At 54.1% G+C, this 19,333-nt stretch overlaps 2 protein-coding genes across 2 annotated transcripts in view; both read left to right on the top strand.

Annotated features, from left to right (window-relative positions):
- NUTM2F (NUT family member 2F) overlaps positions 1-1,161 on the top strand; it is a 5,630-nt gene extending 4,469 nt beyond the window's left edge. The window contains exon 6 of the mRNA XM_073878281.1: positions 333-1,161. Within this exon, the coding sequence (XP_073734382.1) occupies positions 333-1,097 (765 nt within the window). The 3' untranslated portion in view covers positions 1,098-1,161. The remainder of the gene's footprint in view (positions 1-332) is intronic.
- A 12,511-nt stretch (positions 1,162-13,672) lies between these two features.
- On the top strand, positions 13,673-17,054 carry LOC112838928 (putative serine protease 47). The gene is made up of 4 exons (XM_073878265.1): positions 13,673-13,728; positions 14,498-14,660; positions 16,043-16,346; positions 16,989-17,054. The coding sequence occupies exons 2-4, from the start codon at positions 14,518-14,520 to the stop codon at positions 17,052-17,054; spliced, it is 513 nt and encodes a 170-aa protein (XP_073734366.1). The 5' UTR covers positions 13,673-13,728; positions 14,498-14,517.
- The last annotated feature ends 2,279 nt before the right edge of the window (positions 17,055-19,333 follow it).

Raw genomic sequence — 19,333 nt, 5'->3', positions numbered from 1 at the left:
GAGGGGACCCAGGTGAGCCAGGACAGGGAGGGGACCCAGGTGAGCCAGGGGAGAGACCCACACAAGTGAGCCAGGGGGCGGGGCAGAATAAAGGCCCACGTGACTCTGTCCCCCTTCCCTTCTAGCGAGTCCCAGCACTGGGGAGGCCAGCTCTGGGTGGGTACAGAGTGCAGCATGGGAAGGGGAAGATGGGCAGCCTGGGAAGGGAGGGAGGATATCAGGAGAGCCACAGCCTGGTGGGTCACCCCTCCCCTCCTCTCCCAGGGCCACTGTCCCACCTACCTGTCTCATACCCCTGTGCTGGCCAGTCACTGTCACCTCCTTCCTCTCAGCTGGTGAAGAAAAGACTGGTGGCCTTGAAGGCGGAGGAGGGTGTGCAGGCAGCCCCCCGTCACCGCGCAGCCCGGTCGGGCCCTGGTCCTGAGTGTGAGGCCGGTCCCGGACTGGGGCTGGGGGTCAGCAACAAAGCCTGCCCAGCAGAGACTGACGGCCAGGACCTTCCGAGGCACGGCCGAGCACACACACACCTGTCCGGGCCCAGAGCCTTTGCGCTCTCTCCCGGAAGGCAGGAGTCCCCCGCAGCCCCGGCCGGATGGCCCCCCTCCCCTCCCCAGGGTCAAAGGTGCCCCTCCGCTCGACCGGGCCCCAGGGACGCACCCGTTCTCAGAGAGGCCCCTCCTGCTCGGGACACTCGAGGGCCAGTGGACGGGTCCAGTGAGGACGAGGAGGAGCTCCCCAGCCTGGCCTTCCTCCTGGCCTCTCAGCACAGCCTGCTGCCCTGGGGGCTCTCCCTGAGTCCCGCTCCTGCCTCGGGCCTCCCCAGCCCTGGAGGTCGGGGGCTGTGGGGGGCTCCCCGGGCCCCTTCTCCTCAGAGGATAGGCCTCAGCCCGGCCACCCCCCCAGCTACCAAGTCCAGGAAGCGGGCTCTGTGTGGGGGCCCAGCCCCTGCTGGGAAGACGCCCCTCACTGGGGCCAACCTCAGGGGCTCCGCGAGGCCGGCCTCGGCCATGGGGCTGGTTCACCCCTCACAGCCTGCAAAGAGAAGGTGTGACTCCTTCGTCACGGGCAGGAGGAAGAAGCGGCACTGTAGCCAGTAGGGAGCAGTGGGGCCGCCCTCCAGGGCCAGTGCACCCCAGGGCTCCTCCTCATCCCGGTGCTGATCCTGCCTGTGGGGCTCGGGGAGGGGGGGGGATGACCGTTGGGGCAGGGTGGCAGCCGCCCACTGGGGCACTGTGTGTAAATTGGAATAAAGATGGTTTTGCTGGGAAATGTGCGGGGCCACTGTCTTCCTGCTGGTGTCTGTGCCTCTGCATGGAGAGGGGCCGGCCTCCTGGGGCTCCCGTCACCATCGGGACCCCTGAACGTCCAGGGATGGGGAGCCCTCCGCACCACGACCGTTTCTGAGAATGGAGTCTGCAGACAGCCCCGTCTTCGGGGACTCCCCGCTGCCTCCCCGAAGCGTCCAGCCACGGGGCTGGCCGGGCTGGCGACCCTCAGCCCCTCCAGGGCTCCCTGTGTGGGGGCCGGAGCAGACAGGCTCTGGGCCTCTGGCCTCGTGGTGGGAGGAGCGTCTTCCAGTCCCAGTGGGATCATTGAAATAGGAGGGACGGTGGGGGGGTCCTCCTAATCCCAGTGAGGACGGTCGCGGGGAATGGATGAGGGGAGACTCGGGGGCACTGGCCGCAGTGTGCACACGAGAACGCCAGTTGTGGGGCAGACACCAAGTCCCGGGGCGGGATTTCTGGGCCAGACCGACTTCTCCAACCATGCGAGGGGCCCACCTTGCTGTGGACGCAGAGCGAGGGGGCTGGCCAGGGTCCCTGGGTCTGCGAAGACGCCCCACACTTACCGCCTCCCTTCCCTCCCTCGAGGGACCCCTGTGTGAACAGATGTGGACACAGACTCTCATTCTCACGTGAAACGGTTCCTACAAACAGACCCCAAACACCACGCAGGAGCGCAGCCCATCCCGGGGGCCGGGGGCCCAGGCATCTGCAGCCCCAGGGCCGGCTGGGAGCTGGGCTCCAGGCTGAGGGGAGCCCTCCCGGGGCGCTGGCACAGCCGCCACGTCAGATAGGCCATCTGCCCGGCTCGTGACAGTGAGATGAGCCGACACTGAGGGACAGGAGCTGCACAGGGAAGGGACCCTGCTGCTCCCACAGCTGCCTGCCCCCGCAGTCTGCTCACCTCCCCTCGTGGCTGAGCTGGTGCCCTCCAGCCCCTAGCCCCGCCCCGCCCAGATGCTCTGATCCCAGGAGCAAGCACGGCACCTTCACCCTCCTCCCTCCCAGCCAACGCCTCCTCCCCAGGTTCTAGGTTCTGATGCCTTTTCCAGGTTTGGGCGAGGCCCCTACAGCGCTCGCCACTCACAGATGTGCGTCCCTGCAGCAGCACGGGGCCAAGGCCATCCGGGTCCAAGGGACGCCTGGCCCTCTGCTTGCCCCCCCCCCCCCCCCCCCCCCCCCCAGCAAAGAGCTCAGGCAAGAAAGGAACTCATGCCAGGTCCTCGTCCCGCTCCACAGCCACCCCACAGGTGCTCTTCCGCTGCCTTCCCTCCCTCCCTCCCAGGCAGGCGGCTCTGGAGTGCTCCCCTCCCTCCTGCCCCTTCCTGCAGCAGAGGTTTCATCTTGGCCGCACTCCCCAGCGGCTGCCCCTCCCTGTCCAGCCTGGCCTCCCCAAGACGAAGGGGCTCAGGGGCCCAGCCGGACGCAGACAGAGGTTGCCAGCCCGTGCGCGTCACCCCACCGTGTCCCTGTCCATGGTGTGCGCTCGGCAGGCGCTGGATGCGCACGGCGTGGGCGAAGATTCGCCTGCGTTCCTCGGAAAATCCGAGGTCAGTCCAGTGGCAAGGAAAAAAACGGAGAAACGTTTCAGATTTTCATGGCAGCCCACCTTCCTCATCACAGAACGAGTTAGGAGAGGTAAAAGCTCGCGGGGACCGCGTGTAGGGCAGAGTCGGGAGGGAGCTCCCGGTAAGTGGGAGAAATCTGCGGGGATGAGGAGGTCACCCCGCGGCCCGCGGGGAAATCGCGACGCTCACACAGAGCGGGGCCAGCTGTGCTCTGCCGTCCAGCAGGGGCAGCTCCCGGTCAGCTCGCTGGGTCTCCACAGAGAGCCTGCGGGGAGCCAGGCCTCACGCTTTCCCGAGAAAGCTCCCGTGGGCTCTGGGAGGCCTGGGGACTGAGGGCAGTCACGGGGTGGCCCTGTCAGTCGGCCCCGCGGGTTTGGCCGCAGATCCTCCTCCCGCTCCTCTAGGACGAGCTCCAGCACTGGGGTCATGGAGTCCTGGGGAGTCCCTCGGATAGAGGAGCACTCCTGTCACCACTGACGACAACACTTGCCTTCTGAGGGCACCCGGGAAGGTCAGGCCCCCGTGACCACCCTTCCGTGGCTGCACGTTTGTTCGTTCAGAGATGCGTGTGCCCCCCAGGCTGCTGTGCACACGGTGGGAAGAGGGGAGCAGCCGGCTTGGGGAATCTCCGCCAGGCGCCCCCCCCCCCCCCCCACACTGTGCTCGCCCAGCGGCTGATAACGGGGGAGTCCTGCCTGCGGCCACGCCTCCATCGATCATCCGCCGTCCCTGGACACAGGTGTCACAGGAAGCTCCGGCAGAGAGAGATGGTGTCTGGGGCTGGGTATTCGGACAGAACGTGAGCCGAGCTGGAGTCATTCCTGCTCAAGTATCTGCTCTGGAGAGTCTGGGCTTGGAAAGTCCCCACTTGGCCCCACGACCTACTTGTTGACGGGACCCTCCTCCAGACAGGCTGTGGCAGGAGAGCCCACCACCTGGCACGTCTCCTGGGAGGGCCCTGGACATGCCTCCCTGAGTTCTGAGGGCCCGCTCCGTCTGGGATGCCTGTGTGCAAACCTGGGCCCTTGGCGCTCATTTTAGGAAAATATCTTGGGGTTAGGCTGTGCTGTCTGAGGGTTCCTTCTCCTTCCTCCCCACAGTCTCTGAAGGTCAGAGTCCGCCCTCATTCCATCATTTGTCCTTTGGAATGTTCTTTGTCGTGGTTCATTCTGAAGATCCTGTTTCAGGGACGTGTGTTGTGTGAAAGTGTACAAGGTGTATGGACATTGAGAGATGTCTTCCGCCCACGAACACAAACTACTGAGGAATCCCTAAGGTTTTTGTAGCTTACAAGGCTCCTAAAAATATATAAATAGAACAATTGTTCATGGTAAATTGCTCCTGTATCTTGCAATCCAATGTAGATTTTTCTCCTAGTTATTGTGCTGAGGTAAAGCCTCCAAAGCATATACGAACAGACAAACCAGTGGCAGTGGGAGCTGGTGGTGTCATCAGAACCAACAGCGGGATTCAGATCATACCCCATTCTTCCCTCCCCATTGTTACCTGGACACTGGCTTTGCTGGATCCCTTTGCTGTCCCAGAAAGCAATGGACATTATACTCTCCTGTCTGGGTACTTCTGATAAATACGTGTTCAGTAGCCTGGGGTTCATGTTTTCCAGGCATTCCCCATTGGTTACCCTGCAGGCAAATATTGAGAATATCTAGATAAAATTGATAGTAAAAGAGTTTGCTCCAATGATATTTGAAGAACCCTCATAAAGGAACTGAACAAACATAATTGCATTGTACTCTAATGTGTTCAAAACTTAAACTTTAAATTATATATAGATAAAAATGAGGGTAAATCTTTTCCCCTGAGTTCAAAAACAAGGCAAGAATATCTTCTCTCATCCCCTTTCCACTTACTATTATAGGTTCTAGTTAGTGTAGTATAGCAAGAAGTGGAAATACAGGCATATGGTTTGGAAAAAAATAAATATTCCTGTTATTATTTGCAGATGACATAACTGTCTACATAGAAAATTCCAAGGACCCTATGAGAAAACTCACAACAAGTTATAATACATTACTTTAGCAAAGTCTTAGAATAAAAGATCAGTATAATATGCAGCTGATCATATTATCATAGACTAGCAACAAACAATTAGAAACCAAAATTTAAAACCTATATCATAGTTCCCTCCAAAATGAGATGTTTGGTATAATATTTTAAGAAATATAGAGGACCCGGACAATGAAACTCATAGAACTAATGAAAGCAAGCAAGACTAAGTGAGTGCAGAGAGGTATTGTTTGCATGGATGGGAAGAGTCGATGTAGGAAATGTTAATTCCTCCCAAATTGATTTACAGGCTTAAAATGCAATTCCTATCAGCTCCCAGTAGGACTTTTCTTTGGTCAAAATCAACAAACGTATTCTAAAACTTATATCAAAGGGCAAGGAATGTTGAGCTATGAAATTGTGGATTAGGAAAGTCCAAGATCTTGTTTCCCCACAGAAATGTCACAAGAAACAAAACAAAAAAAGCCCCAGAAACTTTTCAACCAACTTTATAGGAGCTCTGGAAAATAGCCATAGGTTTCCAGTGACGGGCACACGCCCAATGAAAGAAAGAAGCAAGTTTTGTGGCACTGTTACCTGCCCCCAGCCCCCGCATGGCTATGGTCTCCGTCTCCGGCCAGCAGCAGCCTGGTTTCTGGTTCCCCTTCTCCAACGTGAGGGAGCAGACCAGACCTCATTTACAAATAATTGTGTGCCATCATTCTCATCTGTCTGGGGGTTCCTGAAGGCCTGATGCCAGATGTTCGTGTCTGTTTGCATCGCTCAGACACAGGTGGGAAAACGAGTGGGCGCTGCCCGTAAACTACAAGGTCACTCTGAACCAGCAGACACCTGACTCAGGAGACTGTACAGACATGCAACAGACCATTTCAAGCCCAGGAGATAGGCTGACGGTGAGACTTTGGGAAATTAGGACTTTCAAAAGCAGTGTGTATACAGGGGAATTTAGGAAGCCATGTGCAGGACAGGCAAGACTCGTTCAGGAAACTCCTGACAAGACCCCACGCTTCCACCCCAAGCTGACCCCAGGCCCAGAACAAGCCTAGCTAAGTGAGGCACAAGGATCCCAGCAGTACCTGAGGAGGAGGCTGTTCCTTCTTACTGACTAAGTGTACAGGGGACCCGGGGGGGGGCCCTGGAGTTGGGGGGTACAGGGCACTTGGGTGGGGTCCCCTGCAGTCTCAGGGTGCAAGAGACTCGGGTGGGGTCCCCTGCAGTCTGGGGAGGTGCAGGGGACTTGGTGGAGTCTAGGGAGTCTGGGGTGCAGTCAACCTGAAGGTGGTTGCAGGAGTGTCTCTGGTTGCAGAAGACATGGACCACTGCAGTTATAACCTGGGTCACAGGAGACTGAAAGGGGGTCACAGGGGTATCTAGGAGCACAGAGAGAACTTGGAAGTGATCACAGGGTATGGGGGGCACCAGCAGCTTGTAAAGAGTCACAGTAGTTTCTGGGGGCACGGAGGGCATGGGAGGATCTCCAGGGATTTGGGGTTCATAGCAACCTGAAAGCAAAAAGTTGTGTCAAGGAACAGGGTCTTTGGAGGAGTTGCAGGACCCATGGAGCCCACAGCAGCATTGGGGTGGATGCGGGGGTGTTGGGAGGAGCCCTGGCACTGTCAGGGTGGATGGGAGTGCTCTGAGAAGCCCCAGCAATGTTCGGGTGAATGAGGGGCTGGGAGGAGCCCCGGCAGTGTTGGGGTAGATGGGGGGCTGGGAGGAGCCCCAGCAGCATCGGGGTGGATGGGGGTTGCTGGGAGGAACCCCAGCAGTGTTGGGGTGGATGTGGGCTCAGAGGAACCCCAGCAGTGTCGGGGTGGATGGGGGGCTTCGAGGAGCCCCGGGCAGTATCTGGAGGTGTTGTGACATGTATGGGCACACAGGGGATGTGGGAGGAATCGAGGCATGTGTGGAGCAGCAGAGAATTGGGAGAAATCACAGGAGATTCGCCACCCAAAGTCTGCTGAGGCTGAAGAGGAGCTGTCCACAGGTCTGCATTCTCATTGGGAGGCTCTGGGTAGAAAATCCATGCCCAAGCTTGTCCTTGGTCACAGCACAATTCAGTTCCATGCAGCTGACTCTCTGAGGTCCTCGTTTCCTCCTGGCATCCTCAAGGGCCAATCTCAGCTACATGAGACCACCACATCCCTTGCCACGTAGCCCCACCGTCTTCGTGCCAGCAACACGAAACCCTCTCCTACCCTGAACTCAGACTGGGATAACATCACTTGCTTTCCTGGGTCCAGTGTGCAGGTGGCAGATCATGGGACTTCTCATCCTCCATGATTATGTGAGCCAATCTCTCATAACTGATCAATCTGTCTCTCTCTGTCTTTGTCTGTCTGTCTTTCTCTCTCTCCTAATTCCTATTAGCTCTGTTTTTCTGGAGAACCCCAACAACTATAGCAGTCACTATGAAAGTCACTAAAAATATAGTTAGAGGATTAACAGAGGAATTAGATGGCACAATAAAAAATGTGGAGATGAAAGAAGTAGACAAGTAAAAGTGGGGAAAATATAAGAGACACACAGAAAACAAGTAGCTAACTGGAAAATATACTTCCAGCCACATCAGTAATCACCTAAGTGTGAAAAGTCAAACACTCCAATTTAAACATAGAGACTGATGGACCATATTTAAAAAGCAAGGTCCTTATAAATATGGTCTCTAAAAAATAAGAAATTGGAGTAACCCAACTTTGAATGGAATATGTAGAACTTTTATTTGCAGAGGACATGATCCTCTATGTAGAAAATTCCAACGAACCCACCAAAACAATACAAAAGAGATTAGAATTAATAAAGGTTGAAGATCCTGAGAAGCAATATTTCTTACAAAAGGCAATGGTATTTCTGTACACTAGGTATGGAAATATGAAAAGAAATTAACAAAATAATTTCATTCACAATAGTATGGAAAATACTTAGTTATAAATTTAATAAAGACGACATACAAGTGAAAACTATAGAATATTGCTGAGAGAAGTTAAAGATCTAAGTAAATAGAGAAACATTTCTTGTTCAAGGATCAGGAGATTTCCTATTATCAAGAAGGAAATTCTCAAATTCACCTATAAATTTAATCCAGTCCCTGTGGAAATCCTAGCAGATTTTTTAGAGGTATAAATTGACCAGCTGATCCTATAATATATATGGGAATGTTAAAGGCCTAAAATAGCCTAAATAGTTTGGAAAAACAACAAATCTGGAAAACTTGCACTATCTGGTTCAAAATTTGCTACAACGCATATTAGTCTAGACAGTGGAAATCTGGCATAAGAGTGCACATCTAGGACAATGGCACAGAAGTGAGAGTACAGAAATAAAATCTTATCTTTTATTCTAAACTGATTTTCAACAAAGGCCCCAAAACAATTCAGTGAGGGAAAGACTAACCTTTTCTTTTTTTTAACTGAGAAATAGTGCCTGGACAAATGGATGAGTCACAAGAAAATCCAAAAAACCCAACCAACAGAAAAAACTTACATCACTCTAGACAACAGTGAACTAAAGATCAACCCAAATGTAATTTCTCAATGAAAACAGTAGAAAGCCTTCATGATCTCTTAGATATGACACCAAAAGCACGATCCATAGAAAAACCAAACTTACTAGACGTCATCAAAATTAAAAATTTTTGCTCTCCAAAAGCCACTGTGGAAAATATGAAAAGACAAGCCAGAGACTTGGAGAAAATATTCACACATCACATACCTGGTAAAGATCATAGACAACTCGATAAAAAGACAAACAAAACACTTTCTGAAATAGGCAAAAGATCTGATGGACATTTTCACTAAAGAAAACACGCAAGCAGCAATGAAGCCCATGCAAACACGTTTGACCTCGTTGGTCGTTAGGAGGAAGCTGATTAAAACTACAGGAAGACAGAGCCTCACACCCTGAGGAGGACTATAATAAAAAGACAAGTGTGGGCAAAGCCCATAGAATAAACTGGAAGCTTCCTACACGAGAGCAGGGATTGAAATGGTGAAGACTCTTTGGAAAGCAATTTGTCAGCTTATAGAACATTGAAGATAAACTTACGTACAACCCAGCACTTTCAGTCCTTTCCCAGGAATCTACCCAAGAAAAATGAAAACAGATGACCACATGAAGACCAAGCCATGAATATTCATAGCAGCATTGTTTGTAATATCGAAAAACTGCAAACAGGGATGCCTAGGTGGCCCAGTCGATTAAGCATTGGACTCTTGATTTTGCTTGGCTCAGGTCATGATCTCAGGGTCATGAGATCAAGCTGTGTGTGGGGCTCTGTGTTGGGTAGGGAGTCTGCTTGAGATTCTCTCTCTCTCCCTGTGCTTGCATGAACCCTCAGATGTGCACTCTCTCTCTCTTAAAAAAATTGCAAACAGGGGCACCTGGGTGGCTCAGATGGTTGGGTATCTGCCTTTGGCTCAGGTCATGATCTCAGGGTCCTGGGATTGAGTCCCACATCAGGCTCCTTGCCTAGCGAGGAGCCTGCTTCTCCCTCTGCCTGCCACCTCCCCTGCTTGTACTCTCCCTCTCTCTCTCTGGCAGATAAATAAATAAAATCTTTAAAAAAAAAAATCCAAATGTCCATCAGCTGGTAAACGGATCATCAAAACGTGGTACAACTGTACCAGAACAGAATACCTGTATGTGCCCCAGCATGCACAAACTTCCAAAACAACGTGCTAATGTTGCCAAACAGAACCAGTTCTGAACTCAGGTTCGGCAGCTCGCCTCAAAAATCAACACTTGAGAGACAAGTGATAGTGGGAAAAGAGAGGTCGCTTTATTCAGAAAGCCAGCAACCGGGGAAGAGGGTGGACTAATGTCTGGAAGGCCACCGTCCCCATCCAGGCCAAGCGGGAGGGTCTTAGAGGGGGAGGTGCCGGGAAAGGGGAGGGGGCGGCGAGCTGGAGACACGGTGCCCAGGCGGTCGGCCCTATGTCCATGGGACCCAGACAGACTTGCTGGCATCCATGGCAGGTGTTTTTGAATGTGGGCTGGCCTTATCTCTTGGGAGAGACTGGTCCTTCACTCTCAAGGCCAGTGATATGCAAATCCAAGGAGAGCAGGTTAGTTTGCTGCGGACGGGGACATAGGGCAGCAAGAAGGGGTGTGTAAGCCTGAGACCAGCTCCCTGCTGAGGCTGTGGGAGTGCTGTCACACTAAGTGAAAGAAGCCAGACTTGAAAGACTCCATAGTATGTAATTCCATCTATGTGAAATGTGCAGAAAACACAACTGCAGAGAGACATAAAGCAGATCGCTGGCTCTCTAGAACCAACGGTGGGAGCAGAAATCAGCTGCAGATCTGATGACTGTTACACCGTTCTCGAAGTTGACTGAAAATCATTCAATTGTCCCTTCTAATGAGTGAATTTTATGGTATATAGATTATATCTCCAAAAAGCTGTTTAAAAGGTAGACAAGAAATCTTGTAGCTGCATGACTTAGTGTTTCTATGGTTTCCATTCACCCCATGCAATCCTCAGTCTCTTACTGGCTCCTTTTTATTTGTCTCCTTTCTGTGTTTTGGTCTCTAATTTTGTTCTACATGTTTCTTTCAATGATTTTATCCACTCCCAAGGCCTCAAATGTTGCCTTGAACCTTAAAGTACTCTCTGTCTCCAACCCCAGAACACTTCCCCAAATTCTAAATTGGTACTTCCAAATGCCTGTTGGACAAATCCAGCTGAATACTCCACAGAAACGTCAACCTCAATTCATGTAATATGGTCCTCAGGGTCCACCTCACCTTCACCATCGACCCTAGATTCCCTTTGACAAAGTTCATGAATTACTCTTTCAGCCTCCACAATGAAATATAAATGCTTCCCAACACTAGTGTAGTCTCACCAAAACCTAAGTGTGGATTTTTTTAATTTATTGAAGTATAAGTTCTTAACTAGTAAGTAAAGCTGGGTGCCCCTCAGCTTCTGTTTTCATTAAATAACAATAGTAGCTATTAAACTGATATTTCAGGGGCACCTGGGTGGTTCAGTCAGTTAAGCGGCCGACTCTTGGTTTCGGCTCCAGTCATGATCCCAGGGTGGTGAGATTGAGCCCCACATCCGGCTCCTCTCTGGACATGCAGCCTGTTTAAGATTCTCTCTCTCCCTCTGCCCACCCCCCAACCGCTCACACCCCCCCCCCGCTCACACACTCTCTCTCTCCAAACAACAACAGAAAATTGATATTTCAGTGTATACTGTGTGCTGGTCTAATTCCCTTACTCTCTTGACCCTAGGCTTGGTGGTGAATAAAATAATTTCCCTGTACACCCAAGGAAGTAAGTGTGAAATGATAGGATCTCACTCCAAATACCAACAAATGCAGGATATTACATCAGAGTACACAATAGGGAGCATGTCTGACATTTGGATGTTCCCCTTTAGCTACAGAGAAATCACTGATTCACAAAGGTTTAGGGGTCTTTATCCATCTCAGAAATTGTTTGCAATTTGATTTTTTAAATTCAATTCTATTATGTTATGTTAGTCACCATACAATACATCATTAGTTTTTGATGTGCTGATCCACGATTCAATGTTTTCGTGTAACACCCAGTGCTCCATGCAGTATGTGCCCTCCTTAATACCCATCACTGGGCTAACCCATCCCCCACCCCCCTCCCCTCTAAAACCCTGTTTCTCAAAGTCCACAGTCTCTCATGGTTCATCTCTCCGTCCGATTTCCCCCCCTTCATTTTTTCCTTCCTTCTCCTAATGTCCTCCATGGTATTCCTTATGTTCCACAAATAAGTGAAACCATATGATAATTGAGTTTCTCTGCTTGACTTATTTCACTTAGCACAATCTCCTCCAGTCCCATCCATGTTGATGCAAAAGTTGGGTATTCATCCTTTCTGATGGCTGAGTAATATTCCATTGTATATATGGACCACATCTTCTTTATCCATTCATCTGTTGAAGGGCATCTCGGTTCTTTCCACAGTTTGGCTATTGTGGACATTGCTGCTATGAACATTGGGGTGCATATGGCCCTTCTTTCCACTACATCTGTGTCTTTGGGGTAAATACCTAGTAGTGCAATTTCTGGGTCATAGGGTAGCTCTATATTTAATTTTTTGAGGCACCTCCACCTTGTTTTCCAAAGTGGCCATACCAACTTGCATTCCCACCAACAGTCTAAGAGGGTTCCCCTTTCTCCACAACCTCTCCAACATTTGTTGTTTCTTGCCCTGTCTATTTTGCCATTCTAACTGGTGTAAGGTGGTATCTCAGTGTGGTTTTGATTTGAATTTCCCGGATGGCTAATGATGATGAACATTTTTTCATGTGTCTGTTTGCCATCCATTTGAATGTCTTCTTCAGAGAAGTGTCTGTTCGTGTCTTCTGCCCATTTTTTGACTTATTTGCTTTTTGGGTGTTGAGTTTGAGAAGTTCTTTATAGATCTTGGATACCAGCCCTTTATCTGTAATGTCATTTGCAAATATCTTCTCCCATTCTGTGGGTTGCCTCTTTGTTTTGTTGACGGTTTCCTTTGCTGTGCAGAAACTTTTTATCTTGATGAAGTCCCAGAAGTTCATTTTTGCTTTTGTTTCACTTGCCTTTGGAGATGTATCTTGACAGAAGTTGCTGTGGGTGACGTCAAAGAGGTTACTGCCTATGTTCTCCTCTAGGATTTTGATGGATTCCTGACTCACATTGAGGTCTTTCATCCACTTTGAGTTTATCTTTGTGTATGGTGTTAGAGAATGGTCAGGTTTCATTCTTCTGCATGTGGCTGTCCAATTTTCCCAGCAACCATTTATTGAAGAGACTGTCTTTTTTCCATTGCATGTTTTTTCCTGCTTTGTCAAAGATTATTTGACCATGGAGCTGAGGGTCCATATCTGGGCTCTCTATTCTGTTCCATTGGTCTATATGTCTGTTTTTGTGCCAGTACCATGCTGTCTTGGTGATCACTGCTTTGTAATATAGCTTGAAATTGGGCAACGTGATGCCCCCAACTTTGTTTTTCTTTTTCAACATTTCCTTGGCGATTCAGGGTCTTTTCTGATTCCATACAAATTTTAGGATTGTTTGTTCTAGCACTTTGAAAAATGTCATTGGAATTTTGATTGTGATGGCATTGATGGTTCAAAATGACACACTGTAATGTTTCCCTCCCATTTTCTAGATTACCAGTTAGACTGAGCATATTTTCCTGCCTGTGGACCCTTTACATCCCCACTCCCATGAATTACCTTCTCACATAGTTCCCATTTGTCTATGTGGAGTCTACTGTGTTTTGTTTGAATTCATAGGAGCACTTGACTGCACTGAGTTTGGGTCGTGCTGGGACCAGCTGGGCCCCCCATGGGTCAGGACCAGGTGTGGAGAAGAGTCCAGGCCTAGGGTCAAGCCTGGGCAGGGCTGGGCTGGTGTTCGTGCAGGCTCAGGGCCCAGGGTTAGGACGACATGGTGCTGGGTGTGGGAGAGGGTCAGGGTGGGGATAGGGGTAGGGCCTGGGATCCAGACGGGGTCAGGGCAGAGGGTCAGGTCGGGTCGGGTCAGGCTGGGGTCAGCAGCCATGGCTATGGGTACAAGGGCGCCAACCGCCCACAGCCGAGGCTGGCGGGCGGCCCTGCTCTGGCTTGTGCTGCTGCCGGCAGGCATGCGAGGGTTCTGGTCGGAGGCCTCCCGTGCCCCGGACCCCGCTACAGATGAGGCTGAAGCCGAGGAGCCCGGTTGGCCTGAGCGCGGAGCAGAGCGGTTGGCGCCGGCAGCAGGCGCGTTGGGCTGAGGCGTGTGGGCGGAGGGGTTTCGGGAGGGGCTGGGGCGGGGCCGCAACCCTCTCTTCTCTCCTCCCCCTCTTACCAGGCGGCCCTGGGACACCCCCAAACCCCAACACAGGTGGGTAACAGGCCCCACTGACGACCCCCTGGAACTGGGCAGGTGGCCAGGCCTGGCCCTGGGATGGGGGCTGGGTGGGGGAGGACTGCTGCTGACTGAGGGGCCCAGGAGGCCCCTCCCGGGGGTCCTGGGCACATCCCTGACCTCCCGGGCCCCCGGGTGTGAATCCCAGAACCAGGGCTGTCTTCATTAGCCCACTTCCTCTTCTTGGAGAAACGGCGCGTCCTGAGTCAGGGGAGTGGCTTTCCCGGAGTTCCACAGCGCCAGACTCCTGCCTGGGAACCTCTCTCCCTGAGACGCTGTGGTGGGGTGGAGGGGCCACAGGAGCCCCCTGGACTCGATCTGGAGCAAGTCTGGTAGCCTGTGAGACCTGCAGCTCTTTGGTCTGCAGAGTAGGCGAGGAGGTGGAGTGTGCTTGTTGAAAGGAATGTCTGGGACGTGCCCAGTCCCCAGCAGGGGTGTTCAGAGACGTCTGCCTCCCTGCAGACGCTGCTGTGGCCCCCTCATCCCCCTTGCCCCGCCCCGCCAGACCCCCGGGCCCTCGTCCCCCCGGGCCCTCGTCCCCCCCAGGGCTTGCTGGCCTGTGCTCTGCTCTGCAGCCCTCAGCAGCAGTCATGAGGCAGGGTCAGGCAACCCTGGCATTTTGGGCAGTCCCCTTGACCCTTGGCCTCGGTTTTTGCCCCTGTGACGTGGAGGAGGGCCTTTGTGACTGCATCATTCGGGGTCACCGGTGTCTCTGTCATGGACAGGGTGGGGGGTGTCTCTGCAGTGTGTGGGAAGCCCAAGGCGATGGGGAGGATCTACGGCGGCCAGGATGTGTTGGCGGGCCAGTGGCCATGGCAGGCCAGCCTGCGGTACCAGCGCACGCACGTCTGCGGAGCTGTCCTCATTGACCCCCTCTGGCTGGTTTCCACTGCCCACTGCTTTCTCAAGTGAGTCCTCCTTCCTGGGTGCCAGCAGAGGGGCCGGTAGGGTGGGGGGTGGAGGGAGAGGAGTGAAGGGGTGACGGGTGTCCAAGGCCAGTTCCTCTGGGCTTTGCTCTGGCGCGGTGTGTGGCCTCCAAACATGCCACATTCCTGCCTTTGACCCATGTCCCCTCCACCTGAATGTGCTCCCCCCTCCCCGCGTCTCCGTCCTCAGTCCCTGTGCCTCCCCCAGCACGAACGTGCCCTAGGAGATGGGCAGGGTCTGTCTTGCTGCCATGCAGTGTGGGCAGGCTCTTGGCCTCCTCGGCCAGGCTTCTCCTCAGTATCTGCAGACTCCTGGGCGTCAGACTGCAGTCAGGGACCTGGGACTGCCCACACGGCCAGCAGCTAGCTGGTTTTTCTTACCACTTCTGCAGAACTGTGTGCCCGGGAGAAGTCGTGGTTGCTGGCACCCGCCTGCCAGGCTGCCTGGGTGGGCGGTGGGCTCCCTGAGCTTGACATGGCTGCTCAGGAGGCTGGCTCCTCTGGCCTCCTGGGCCTGGCTCAGTGCCTGGCTTCTGAAGAGATGAGGAGAGGTCTCAGGGAAGTGGGGGCATCACAGCCCAGGTCAGGGAGCTAGAGCTCAGGCACTGACTGGCTTTAAGGGCCCAGAGCCCCATCAGAACCGACCCTGCGCCACCCGAGCCCCTCTGTGGCAAGGGGGTGTCTCCATGTTGGCAGGAGAGAAAGCCAACGTGGGAGAGAGGGGAGGGCCCTGTGGACAGGGAGGGAGGTCAGGAGAGGTGCAGTGGCCCAGCTGGCATGGTGCTGGGGAGAAGGCTTTGGGCCGGGGGCGGGGGGGGGGGTTGGGGGGGGGGCGTGGGCTTCCAGGGGGCAGGCCACATAGTTGCAGGGTGGGCCGTTTCATGCCTCGTGTTCAGAGGACAAGGCAAATGCACTCATTTGCTCATTTAAACAAATCTTTTGTGAACGCTTATGACCAAGTGGACCAGCGGCTGTGGGGCAGGAAGGTGTTTATAGGAAGAAGGGGCAGGAAAGTTGTGGGGCCGCAGCTGGGCCGTGGGGAGCTTTGAGAAGGGTCAGGCTAGGGCGAGGCTGGAGCCGGGGCTCCTCTGTGTAAAATGAAAGAGCTCAGTGTGAGGCCCCACCAGGAAGCCTTGAGCACGAGGAGTCCCTGCTCCTCCAGTGTGGGGTGGACTGGAGGAGACACGAGCCTGAGGCTGGGATGGAAGATCAATCAGCCTCAGGATGGTTGGGAAGAGGAGGCAGAAGCCACCTGGCCCCCTGCAGGCACAGGCTCTGGAGGGAGGGGTGGTTAGACGAGGGGCAGGGAGAGAGCTCTGGCCCATGCTCAGAGGTGAGAGCGACCACGAGCTCTTCTCCACCAGCAAATCCCACGCACCAGCGGACTACCAGGTTCTGTTGGGAAGCACGCGGCTGTACCAGCACACCCAGCATGCACAGGAGATGTCCCTGAGCCGGATTATCGTGCACCCAGACTTTGAGAAGCATCACCCCTTCGGGAGCGACATAGTCATGCTGCAGCTGCACCTGCCTGTGAACCTCACTTCCTACATCGCCCCTGCCTGCCTCCCGAGCCCTGGCATGCAGCTGTCGAGCAGCTTGTCCTGCTGGATCACCGGCTGGGGGATGCTCAGCGAGGACAGTGAGGGGTGCGGGAGAGGCGGGTGGGTGAGGGCTGCAGGGGAGAAGGGGGGCATGGCTCAGTCTGAGGGGCCCCAGGCAAGCAGCCACGGGACTTTGGGCCTCTGGGCCTCATTTCTAGAGGACTGGACCATTTTAGTTCTAGTTCTGAAAAGTGTGTGATTCTAAAGCTTCAGAGTTCCTTAAGTCCAAGGACTGTCCAGCCTCCAGCATTCTCTCTCTCTCCCCCTCCCTTGTGTGCGTGCGTGCACACACGCACACACACATGCACACACATGCACACGCGCGTGCGCACACATGCACACATGCCTTCCCATCTGTGCTTAGAATAAGTCCAAACTCCCCGCTTTGGCGCTCAGGCCTGCGTGTCGTTGGCCCGCACTCTCTCTGCATGCCCCCCCATGCCCCACCCCACGCCCCGTCCCAGCCACCAGCCTCCTTCCTGCTTGAGTGCTCCAGACCATCCTGACCCCATGGCCTCGGCTGGCCTCTCTGCCCACCGGTGTTTGCTTGCGGGACTCACTCTGTCTTTACAACTACAACTCGGCCCCTCCTGCTTGCTCACAGGACCTGAAAGGGGCACCTCCTCCTGTTCTGTTTCTTTCACACCATTTATTAGGCCTATAACAGTCCCGTCCACTCACCTCACTCACGCTGTATCCCCAACAGCAGTGCTCCGTGTGTCATGGGTATCCACAAGATGCCCAGCCTGAGGACAGGTGGATGGAGGGGTGAGTGCTCGTGGCTGGATGGGGAGCCGTGGCTGGGAGATGAGTGGCTGGTGGCCAGTGTACAGATGCTGGAGGGATGGAGCTGTATGTGGACGGGTGGGTGCGTGGACGGGTGGGTGCGTGGACGGGTGGGTGGAAGGAGGGAGCATGGTGGGGCGAGAGGTAGGAGGATGGAGGGAAGGGAGGAAGGTCAATGACAGACAAGTGGACATGATGGCATGCGTTGCTCAGTGGTTGCTAAGGGCCCACGAATGGCGTGTGTTGCTGGGGTTTGCCTTCTGTCTTTGAGGGACAGATAAGAGTGAGGTACAGGGAATGGGAGAATCTATGGAAAGTCCGGGAAATAGGAGAGGAGCCTGTGAGGGGCGGATGGAAGGCTGCCGCCATGTTCGAGGCTCATCTGTGCTGAGCAGGCCCCATGTTTCAGGGGCAGCGGGGGTGTGGCGTGGCTGGGCTTCCCCACAGCGCACGTCCCTGGTTCCCTTCTCGTCCACACAGAGCATCTGCATTCGCCCTTCCATCTGCAGGAGGGTAAGGTGAGCCTCATTGAGAACGAGTTCTGTAACGTCTTATACAGACAAAGACTTAGCAACAGCAAGACCTACTCTGTGCAAGAGGAGATGCTGTGTGCTGGGGACTTCTCGACGGGAAAGGCCATCTGCCAAGTGAGTGGGGCCGTTTCTCTTCTTCCCTGCCCGCTCTCCTCTGTGTCCCCGGGGGCCGTGTTGCTTCTCCTCTGCTTGTGGAGCGCCCCTGGGCCTGCGTGTCGTCCCATCGGCAGCCCCTTCCTAAGCCACACGAGGGCACCTGCTGGGACTCCCCCACGGCGTCCGTTTTGGCAGGCTTATTCCCGGGGGGGCAGTGTCGCATCCCCGTGTTGGATTTGGGCGTTTGCTCTGCCTTGCCACTTGTCCTGAGCATGCGTCCGCTCCCACGGCTCTGCCGGGCTTCGCCGTGTGCGTTTAGGCCTGCCACGGCCTCCACTCCTGCGGAGTATTCTCGGAGCTTCCGAGTCTTTCATGCCATTCACTTCATTCACATTCTCATATCCACAGCAACTCCAAGTAGAGTTGTCAGAGGGAAAGGTGTGCAGAGGCTCAGCTTTGGCAGGTGTTTGCAGACCTTGTACCGCCTCGGGCAGCAGGTGCATCGGTATCCTCGCCAACGGTGGGCACTCTCCATCTTTGCTCATGTGGGGGGGTGTGCATCGTGCTATCTCACCGGGGTTTTATTTGTGTTTTCCTGATGACTAATTAAGTTACATAAATTCTCCTGTCTGTTGTCATCGTGTGTCTTCTGTGAAGTTTCCCTTCTAGTTTTTCCCTGTCTCACTTTTCTGTTGTGCTGTCTGTCTTTTTCTTTTAGGAGCTCTTTGCACTTTTGTATATTCTGGATACATGTCCACTGCTGGGCATGTGGACCATGAGGGTCTCTTTCTGTTCTGTGCGAGGCCCTATCCTGCAGTGGGTCAGGAGGCCCAGCGAGGAGACGTGGCCAGCCTAACGTAAGGCAGCTTGGCCGGGCCCCCTGGTGCTCTGACTCTGAGCCCACCCGGCCTCCAAGCACGCTCCCAGGGCCCAGCCTCGAGAGCCGGTGTCTGGGCGCCCAGCTCCTGCACAGAAGGCTCCAGAAGGGGAGGGGAGGGTGGGAGGGCTCAGGAGCCAGACACACGGCTCGGCCACATGTCCTTGCCTGCACGGGGGCCTCGGACAGCACCTTCCGAGCCTGCACAGGACTCTGAGGCCTCTTTCATGGGGTCGTCGAAAGGATGGTATAGTGGGCTAATTACTGTTCCCCAAATTCACATCCACCGGGAACTTTAGAATGTGACCTTACTGGGAACTCTGTAGGGTCTTCGCAGCTGTGATTAGAGTCTCGAGGTGAGACCATTCTGCACTCAGAGGGGCCCTAAATGCAATGCCTGGTGTTGTTAAAAGATAGAGGGAAAGGCGCCAAGACCCTTGACCTCAGACGCTGGCTCCAGAACTGGGAGAGGCGAGTTTCTGTTGTTTTTTAAGCCCCCCGGTTTGTGGTCATGTGGGGTGGTGGCTCCAGGAAACAAACAGGAGGTGTGAGACAGACCTGCCAAGGGGAGGCCTCACTGACAGCCGCTCTCACTGCGGCCCAGGAGCTGCCGAGCCAGAGGAGGAGTCCTGCTTTTTCTGGGTTCCCAGGCCAGAGCCTATGGTGGGGACTGTCGGCCCAGCCTCCTCACAGGGTCAGCTGCACCCAGAGGTGACGCACACTCGGCTGTCACCCTGGACCTCCCTTCTGACCCTGCCC

This window comes from Callorhinus ursinus, unplaced genomic scaffold (genome assembly GCF_003265705.2).
Source record: "Callorhinus ursinus isolate GAN/ISIS: 27379988/994484 unplaced genomic scaffold, GSC_fseal_2.0 scaffold28, whole genome shotgun sequence".
In the NCBI taxonomy this organism is placed as follows: domain Eukaryota; kingdom Metazoa; phylum Chordata; class Mammalia; order Carnivora; family Otariidae; genus Callorhinus; species Callorhinus ursinus.
The sequence above is the reverse complement of the archived record's forward strand: the minus strand, read 5'-3'. Positions and strand labels throughout refer to the sequence as shown.